This window comes from Squalius cephalus (assembly GCF_949319135.1).
Source record: "Squalius cephalus genome assembly, chromosome: 20".
Taxonomy (NCBI): Eukaryota; Metazoa; Chordata; class Actinopteri; order Cypriniformes; family Leuciscidae; genus Squalius; species Squalius cephalus.
Genome location: NC_137141.1, coordinates 33,347,994 through 33,358,615, shown reverse-complemented (window position 1 = coordinate 33,358,615; position 10,622 = coordinate 33,347,994). Strand labels below are relative to the sequence as shown.

Below are 10,622 nucleotides of genomic sequence, written 5' to 3'. Positions count from 1 at the left end.
TCTGCTCTTCGCATCAGAACAAGGGTGTTTCGGGTTTTATTCGCCTTCCCTTGACCTCCTTCTGTTTCTCTGGCCCTGTTGCGGGTTAAAAGCGCTTCTGCCAAGGTGCTGCTCATGTGAAATGAATGTTTATCAGTAAGCGCTGGTGACCGGCGGTTTCTACAGGAGATGCTCTGTTGGATGTGAGCTTGGCCCGATGCCCGGACACTCTTCACCAGCCTCACTGCATCGCCCTGGATGTGTGAGGTCGCATTAGGAGGGAGAAAACAAGACACTAAAAGCCCATCATGCAGTGCACGCAGTGGCCATCAAGGGTTGATAAAGAAATGCTGCTCGCTCGGGGTACCTGGAAATGGCCAGTTAAGTCTGACAGGTCAGACATCATGTGATGGCCTATTATTAAATGATTGCGTCATGAAAAACAGTAAATTGCTTTGTTGCAGAGGGTGAGTTGTTATGCTTTAGGTTCCTTGTAGCCCTTAAAGTCTGCTGGGCCATTAGAAAGAGATTTTATCAAAGAAAAAATGGCTGTGCTTTTTGGGGTTTTTTTGGAGCTTGACCCATTTCTCATTATGAAGTAAAAAAAAAAAAAAAAAAACAGTGTCAAGTGCCTTTCGCACCAAGAATGATAACTATAGCCTATATATTATCTTCCACACCAATGCATCATAAGGTTTTATTATAAGTGTGCGCTGCACTTTTGTGGTCTGTCGCTTTAAATGCGCGTGCTCTTTAAAGCAGGATGGATTCTGATTGGCTGTCAATGTTTTTATCGTTCATCAGTTGGAAAAAAAAATATTCTAAAAGTGACTCCATGGTATCGTTCCTCTGTATCATTATCGTTATAGTTGTGGTTCATGTGGATTCTGATGATTATTATTATTATTTTACATTTTGAGCGATTTTTCGAACTAAATCTGCATCCTTGGTGTGAACTGGCCTTAAAGATCCTTCAAAATTTATGTTTTAATGAACCAAGGATGATAATGATTAAGATATAGTTATAAAAAACCGCATCCACACCACAACTACAACAATATAAGGAACAATATTGTTGGAATCAATTATAACGTTTTTTTTTCCAGCTGATGAACGATAAAAACATAGACAGCCAATCAGAATCCGTCCTGCTTTAAGAGCTTGAGGGTTTAAAGTGGCAGACAACAAAAGTGTGCTTATAATAAAGTTATTGTGTGTCGAAGTAATATGTAATATAGAGCTTGTAATATTTGCAATGCAGTTATAAATAGTAATCATTATAGCTATCGTTGTAGGTGTGAATGGGTCTTTAAAACATAGTTAAAAATTAAAATGATCCCATAATTTACTCACCCTCAAGCTATTCTACATGTATTTGACTTTCTTCTTTCAGACGAACTCAATAAGAGAAAAAAAATACCCTGACCTACATCAAGATGTTAGGTCTGGCAACTCTCCATAGACACGGCTCAATCCGAGGGGCGGGATAAACGGCTGTCTTTCAAATTCCCTCTGCACGCAATAGGACAGCGCTACAACCAACCAGAGCGTTTTCCCAACAGCGGAGCTAACGTTAGTTGATCGATTCAACTTTTGAATCTGGCCGGCAAAACTACAAACACATCTTCCTTTTTTAAGAATGACTTAAGTGCTGTTCTTTGCTCTTTTCTCAAAGAAAAACTTAACTCCAAGTCCTCCAGAGTCGCGGCCAAAGCCGATTTGAAAAACTGTTCGCCAGCAGCGGCTCTTCTTTGTTTTCAAGTAGCAGGGAACCGTCGCAACGCTGTCGTCATCATGTTAAGCCCGCCCCGCCTACTCTATACGCGATGTGATTGGCCTGACCCAATTTAGGTTTTTACAGCTCGAAAGTCAACGGAGAGTTGCTAGACTGGCTGCAAAATACATTTTGCTGCCACTAGGGTGCGTCTAGATTAGGCTAACCCTGAGCTCTTCCAAGCTTTATAATGGCAATGTCAGAGTTTTTGAAACTCTAAAAAGCGCATCAATCATCATAAAAGTAACTAATACGACTCCAGTGGGTTAATAAAGGCCTTCTAAAGCAAAGCCATGCGTTTTTGAAAAAAAAAAAAATCCATATTTAAAACTTTAGAAATTATAATCACTGGCCTCCGGTAACTAGTCTAGTTCTAGCAGAAGAGTGACCTCTGACCCGACACATGACATAGGACGTAGCTCCTCTTCTCTTATATCAAAATCCTCCGACATTTTTGTTTCTCTGTCCTCTGCGCTTCCGTGTTTGTCAATCCGTCACGCGTCAGGTCAGAGGTCACTCTTCCGCCGGAACTAGACTAGTATAGTTTATAAAGTTATAAATATGGATATTTTTCTTACAAAAACCCATCGCTTCGTTTCAGAAGGCCTTTATTAACCCACTGGAGTCGTATGGATTGCTTTTATGATGATTGATGCACTTTTTTTGGGCTTCAAAAACTCCGGTACTATTCACTCCCATTATAAAGCTTGGAAGAGCCAGGATAGTTTTCCTCCCATTGAGTTCGGCTGAAAGAAGAATGTCACATACACATAGGATGGCTTTAGGGCGAGTAAATTATAGGAATATTTTAATTTTGGGGTGAAGCTGTAATCATCAGTTCTGAGTGAACTATTGCCCTACAGATGGGTGTGTTTCCCAAAAGCATTGCATAGCCAATGGTAACAAGTTCCTCTTAAAGCTGCAGTCGGCAAGTCTGGCAGATTGGGTCGACTTAGCCAAAATGTTGAATGTTTACAACTCTCATGCCCCTCCTCCACTACCAACGAGCACCCGCCCATCGTCAGTGCGTGTGTACCTGATTTTCTGTGAACGCGTCCGTCTCTTCAGCATCGATCAACACCATGGACTCGGAGGTAGGCTGCCCTGGCTAATCTATCCATAGATAGCAATAACCGAGGAATTGGAAGCTTGTTAGTAGATTTTCTCTCTGCCATCACGCTTCGTACAATCTTCAGGCGAACTTCAGGCGTGTCGTGTGCATGTGATATTGTAACGTGCGCGAGGGAGAGGGAATCTGACGCGTGTGCACGACCTGTGATTGACAGTCAGATCTCACACCCCCCTGCGCTGATTGGACCCGGTGGATTTTTGCTAAACAAATAACACGCTCCAGGTGGAGTTAGAAGGGTTTTTTCTAAAACCACCTTATTTATGTTGTTCTGTCGGATTATAGTGTCGATTTCACTGAATATGATCAAAAAAATGTTGCCGACGGCAGCTTTAATTGTGTTGGTAAAGACGACTTTAGTTGGCTTTAAGGAAACTCACCCCAGGCCAATAAAAAGAGCAAAGCATTTTGTCCATGAGAGTTATTAACAAGGAATCACAAATTAATGCTGCTCAAATTAATCTTGTGTTAGAAGAGCTTAAAGGTGCTTTAATAATTTGAGCACTAAAGCTGTGCTGCTGATTGTCTTTTATTGGAACTGCAGTGTTTAATTACTCATTTCTAGTTGGCAAGATGACTTTAACAGTACAGTGCAAACAATAATTAGGTCAATGGCACATTATTTTGGCCAGTGAACACCTAAATTGAAAGGGAAGTCTCTTAATGTCCTCTGGCAGTGTGTCTATTGTTCTCCTTGCATTTCACAGATGCATGCAAGAAATCAATAGTAACCTATTATGAAGAGGAATAAGAGGAACGTTATTGGCTTTTGGAATAGAGTAAATGTTAACGTTACTAACTACACACAGATGAATGAATATGCATGTTACAGTACTTGACTACAGTTTTGCATTTTTCATCATACATTCACAAATTTGTATTTGCATTTGAAAAATAAATGCAATTATTATTTTTTTTATATAACGATATTTCAACCAAGAGACCAAAGCACAAAAGTAAAGCAAAAATCTAGTTTTCCGAACTGTCTGTCACTAAATCAACACTGAGGCTAGTCATAAAGAGCATAAATATCATTTGACTTGAAATACGATCTCAGTTATGACGCAAACGTTGTCTTTTGAGTGAGTTTCGAATCGATTCATCGAGATTGACAGATTCGCGTAATTAATCAAATTTACCAAGTTAAACGCCATTTTGCTACTTAAGTTTGAAACAAAGATGCAGTTGAATCACCATGACAGGGAAGGATTATGGAAGAAACTAGTCCAGTGACGTGGTGTTTGCTAAACTTAGCCGAAAAAAAAGAGTATTGCAATCAATCATCACGATATTTAGCATGTTGCTTTATGCATCATATAAATATTCCGTGAATATATCGGCCAGCCCCAGTAGAGTGTTTAGAGTCCAGTCACGGATGGGTTAAACGAGCTCGCGCTGAAGGCGCATCATATCTGAGACAGCAGGAGGAAACGCTCGCTCGCGCTCCACACTTGCGCTCGATCCTCCAGCATCCTCCACGCGTCTCTGTCCAACTCACAGGAATAACCCACACCACTTCAGCTGTGCGTGGATGCCTCTTTAAACCCCGAGCGTCTCCACACACACACACACACACACACACACACTGATTTAGATCTGCACAGACAGAGCTGCTGATCTCCGGCAGGTCCAGTTGGATGCTGGACCCCGGAGCCGCGTCCGCGCGATGCCCGGCCATCACTGGATATAAATGACAGATCCAAGTGTGTGTGACTTCAGTGCGCCGAACCAGAGGCTGCATGGGAGATGAACGCAGCCGCCAAACATCAGCCTGATCTGCTCGAGAGACCCGCCAGCCTCCTGGTACCAACATGGGTAAGAAATCCAGCTCCAACTCAACTAATGTGCTGACAGTTCGGAACAGGCACCTAGGAGCCATTACAGATCAGGTAGTTTTGGGCTAGTACGCATGCAAGGGGAAATGTGCGAGTGTAAATGCAGATTTTCGGTGTCAGGCGCGTTTACATTAGAGTAACTTGCTTAACTAACTTTGGGTTACACTTTATTTGGTAAGACTTTATTTTAACCTACAGTGTAATTACTATAGTAACTACATGTAACATGTAAATTGTGCATTAATTACATAGAACTAACCCTAATCCTAAATTAATTATTATTACTCAGTACTTAAATGTATTATTACACTGTAACACGGACACATTAACATAAATTGTAACCCTTTTTTGTTCTTTTTACAGTGTAATTATACATTTAAGTACTGAGTAAGATTGATTAACTAAAGGGCTGCATGGGTTAGGATGAGGGTTTGGTTTGGTTGAGGGTTAGTTGCATACTGTATAATTTACTGTTATTACATGTAACATGTGTAACAAGGACACTAAAATAAAGTGTTACCTAACTTTTTTATGATTGAGATGTGCTGTGAAATCCAACACAATCTCATGGTAGTATTTGTTGTGAGTAATGAATTATATTGCAGAGAGATTACACATGATATTTCTTCAGATGCTCCTATTATATCAGTAAAAAAGAGAGAAACTATTATTGGATTTGAGTCAGTTTTATTTTATTTTGAGTGGCACTTTTTTGTCATATTTGAAAAAATGGTTGAGAATGACATTTCAGGTTCTTATGTGGTGAAATATTATTGTACGCAGTTGCATTACGCATCAAATGTGACTTATTAAACTGACAGGTGTGAGATGTGCAGTTGTTTTATGTTAAATACATTTTGAGTTGATATCTTGTGCATTTTAAAATGGTGCTTTGCAGATCTGAAGACAGCCAATCATTTTGTATTTGGACGACAACCCTAACATTTCTGAGCTCTCAGATTTACAGTGTGACTTTTAGACGTATAGACTTTTCCTGGTCATGTTGTCGTTGTTGTTTTGGGAATATATTGGCATTTCTGCACTAAAATAAATAAGGTGCAAAGTGAGTTCATAGCAGAGTATAATAATTAGGTTTTTAATATAAATGAGGTGTGGGAGAAAGAGGGCGAGATAACGAGCTATTAAAATATAATTTAAAATAACTGGAAAGTAATGTAAAAAAATCTCATTATTGCTTCAGCATTGGTGATTAAAAAAATAACAATACAACCATGCAGGAAATGTTGCATAATTGATAGAAGAAATCAAAGCAGATTTGAGGTGACAGTGTAATCTCAAGGCAGAATGAGTTTTTGTGCTATTGTTCCCGTTTGCTGTATTCCTCTTTGTGGAGATAATGATGTGTGACAGTGTGGAGTGGCTTCATTCGCACTGTTCCTGAGGTGTTCGGAGATGCCCTCTCCCAGGATTTGCTCAGCCAAAGCTGATTGCTGCTTTATTTGTTTTAACACGTTCTGTCTGGTGCTGCGCATTTGTGGTGGGCATGTTCTTCTTAATTGGTAAATGGAGTCTTGCCAGTTGCACTGCGGGACCTTTATCAGATTGGAGGGATTTTCAGAGGTATCAGTAAACGCTGGCTCACTGCTTTAGGTTTTGACGAGAGTTACCCCACAAAAAAAGGCAGAGAGGCTCTGTGAAAGAGATTGGATGTCAGTAAGAACAGAAATCAATACAGATTTTTCCTAATAAATGTGTTCTTGAGCTTCATCCAGTACAGTGAAATCATTCGTCTGATATCTGCTCAGAGAGAGAGAGTCAAAGGCAGGAGAGCAGAATGATGTTACTTCATTGAGAAACACAGCACTAAAGCAGTTATTTCTGCTCTTATTATGATGATTATTGTGTTCAGTAGCAGCAGCGTTTGTATCTCAGAGGCTTTTAGGCTTCACCTTTGATCTGATCTTTAATCTCTCAGATGGAAACTGTGGTCATGTGATAAAGCGAGACTTGAGTGAAAGATGAGTATTCATGACAAAGACAGCCAGATGACCAATGCAAACTTGCTCCAAACTCAAACTGTACTTACTCTATAAAGCACAGGTCTTGGTTAGCCTACTTATGTTATGGATTTTCAGCTTGCTTTCATGTAAATGTCAATATAACAATCTGCAATGATTACAAACTGTCATGCTCATAACTAGTGAGTAAGCAGAACCCAAAAGCATCATTGGTATTGTAATATTTTAATCTTTAGAGGGTTGCTTGTATAATGTGAATGCACACAATGCTGTGCTGCTTTTACTTTGTGTTTTACCCATTTTCTAATGAAACAATTTTCCTGCTGATTCACTTGCCCGTTAAAGGGAATGATGTAAATACATATAAAGATGAATAATTGTGTATATATATACAAAACTAAAATATATGCATATTTTTACTTTTACTTATAGTATGCGATAATAGTATGCTTAAAGTCAAACCATCAAACCTTGTAATATACATTTTACTTATATTACATATTATAAATATAAGTAACAGTATGCTTTGTCAAACCATCAAACCTGGACATATAGCATGTATGCATATTGTTATTTACTTATTATTACATATTATTAAGTAAATAGCAGCAAAAATACGCATACATATTGCAAGGTTTGACAAAACATACTATGTATGCATTTATTTTACAGTTTTTTACTTTTATAATACTTATATACAGTAATATGCAACATAAGTAATATTGTAAGGTTTGACAAAGCATACCATTACTCATATTGCATATTATAAGTGAATAACATAATATGCATACATATTGCATGCAAAGTTTGACAAAACATACTATGCATGCATATTTGTACTGTTATTTATTTATATAATATGCAATATATATCACAAGGTTTGACAAAGCATACTATTACTTATATTGTGTATTATTATTATTATTATTATTATTGTAAGTAACAGTAAAATATGCATACATATTGCAAGGTTTGACAAAACAAAACATATTTTTACTGTATTTAAATACAAAATGCAATATAAGTAATATTGCAAGGTTTGGCATAGCATTAGATTACTTATATTGCATATTATTATAAATATATAACAGAAAAATATGCATACTTTTTGTAAAGTTTGACTATGTATGCATTTTCTCACTGTTTTTAATATAATATATGCCATATAAGTAATAGTATGCTTTGTCAAACCATCAAACCTTGCAATATGTATGCATATTTTTACTGTTATTTTACTTATACTGTATAATATGCAACAAGTAATATTGTTAGGTTTGACAATACATACTATTACTTATTGCATATTATATAAGTAAATAGTCGTAAAAATATGGATTCATATTGCAAAGTGTCATGATTACTGTCTCATGTTCCCCTGTTTTGTTTTGGACTCTTATTTTGTGGTATAGTTTTGTTCTCATTGTTTTTGTTGTTTGACTTTGTGTATTTAGTTCCTGTTTCCTTTGTTTCCATTGCTTGCCTTGTTATTTTCCATAAATACTCTTGTTAGTCTCCTCAGCAACTAATCACTTACAGCCCTTGTTACCTTGTGTAATATACCCCAGTCTTTCTGTGTTGTTTGTCGAGTTTGTATTGTTGTTGTGCTTAGTTCTGTTTCCCTGGTTTTCTGGTTCCCGTGTTTGATTTCTTTTGTTATTATATTAATTAAACATTCTGCTATTGGATCCTGATTACACTAGGTTTGACAAAGCACACTATACTTACAATATACTGCGTATTATAGGAGTATGCAAAAATATGCATACATATGCATGTTTTTACTGTTATTTAGTTATATGCATACATATTATAAATATGTAAATAACAGTAAAAATATGCATGCATGCTGTTTTGCAAGGCTTGATAGTTTGACAAAGCATGCTATTTGTAAGCATTTTTTTTTACTGTTATTTACTTACAATATAATAGTAGTATTCTGTCAAATCATCAAACTTTGAAATATGTATGCATATTTTTACTGTTATTTATTATGCAGTATCAAAACAGAATCAAAAGTCAAAAACAAGTCAAAAACATAAAACCATGAGCTAAAACTGCAGACTTTGCAAATCCGGAAGCATCATAATTGTATCAAAAATATCTCATAATTAATGAAAATGATTTACATTAGGTAATTAGTCATGTATAGCAGATGTAAACTTCAGATTAACTCGCATAATCGCTATGTAACCGCAACCTCCACCTAAACAAATGATGTCTCTTATGTGCTTGTGCAGATGGGCATGTGAGCCACTAATCTGGCTCTTATTTATATTTGAGAGATTTGATTCAGATCCAACTCACACATGTGTCTCTGGAAACACTGCTGGAAAGTTCTCGTGTGCTTGTCTTTGGGATTTGGAGACTTTGCTAGTGCGCCTCACGGAGGCTGTGATTGGCACATAAATGTTATAACCTTAAAAGTCACCAATCTTTTATTCATGATCTGCAGGACCAGACTCAGGGTTTTGTAATCTGATAGTTGCAGCTGTATCTCTAACAGGTTTAGTCGTGGGGTTGCTTTCTAGTCAACTAGCAGACCTCTACTGGTATTCATAAACCATGGTAATATAATTCAGGTTTTGACATCTTTAAGAAAAATGAGAGTGATGTTTGTCAGTGAGTTTCTGATGTGTTGTGTGTGTTGTCGCAGTAAGTGCCATGACAGGTTGTTATCAGGGCTAGTTAGATGCTCTCCGGTTGATACAGAGTTTTGTGTTTTCACTGACCGGCTCGTGTAAAAGAGTCTCCTGTGATCTTCTGGTCTCTAGATACAGCTCGGGTGAAAATTGCTTCGTAAAATAACAGCACACCTCACCTCAACACACACGATTTGAGGAAGTTTAACCCTATAAAGCCTACTGGATCAGATTTGATACGCAGATTTTAAGGCCCCTAAATGATCAACATGATCAAACCTGTTACACACAAACTACTGTATGACATCCCTTCTGCTGTATGATTGATAGTTTATACTTTTTCAGCAAGTAAAGCTCGCCTTCCTTAAGCTCGTGGTTCACATGTATTTTTGCTGTGAAATCTGCACTGATTTTTAGTTAGTAATATTTCAAGATCAACACTTACTGGACCGGAGCATCTTAGGTTTACAAGATTATCTATGCATCATTTTTTAGTAAAATGTGAGACTCAAATATGATCATCAGGCTTTTGAGGAAGGTTTATATGTTCATCTCTCAATCATCATTGTACTGCATTGCATTATATGTTTTAAAACTTACAGAGATTTGATCATAAAACTAAGCATTTAAATGTCATCTTACTAAGAAATTATTGGAATATATAGAGTGAAGACTGATAATTATAAGCATTTTATGTTAGTCTCCGCCATACTGTTATTAATATCTCATTGATTTACATTACAAGCATCAGAATTTCATCTCACTTTTTGTCACTAAATCTGCACCAAATGTCATATTTGTGCTCAGTTTGAGTCTCTGAATAAATTTGAGCTGTTTTTTTCCCTCCATATTCTCATCTATCATACTATGTGAGCCATAAAAGCCTGACGTATGATACTCGACAAAAACACATATGCAAACTTTTTTTTGTTGTGATTTTGTTCAAAGGTTCAATAAATGGTTATATATAAAAAAAAAAAAAGGATTTTGATCTGGCTATTTTGTTCTTATGTCAGGCTTTACAGGGTTAATATTTGGTTTCACAAGCACTACTAATAATTATATTCTGAACATAATGAATTTGATGCACAGCGTTTCGCCATTTTCGGCTCTGCTGAAACACAAATCTATCGCGATCGGTCCCTGGGGCCGGTGATTTACTTCCAGCATGACATGACAGATTGTAACAGAGTCACAGCTGGGCAATTAGTCAACCTTAATATAAAACTGCGTGTGACCTGTTGGGTGTCGTCTTTATCTGCGAATCAGCGTTTAATATCTCTGTCT

At 37.2% G+C, this 10,622-nt stretch overlaps 1 protein-coding gene across 3 annotated transcripts in view; it reads left to right on the top strand.

Annotated features, from left to right (window-relative positions):
- Positions 1 to 2,810: 2,810 nt before the first annotated feature.
- Positions 2,811 to 10,622, top strand: part of sntg2 (syntrophin, gamma 2) — an 80,403-nt gene continuing 72,591 nt past the window's right edge. Inside the window, exons 1-2 of one of the 3 annotated variants that reach the window (XM_079852553.1) lie at positions 2,811 to 2,847; positions 4,487 to 4,697. In XM_079852553.1, the coding sequence (XP_079708679.1) occupies positions 4,629 to 4,697 (69 nt within the window). In that variant the 5' untranslated portion in view covers positions 2,811 to 2,847; positions 4,487 to 4,628. Of the gene's footprint in view, positions 2,848 to 4,150; positions 4,698 to 10,622 lie in introns of those variants that run through there. The other 2 variants (XM_079852554.1, XM_079852555.1) reach the window with 2 other exon arrangements.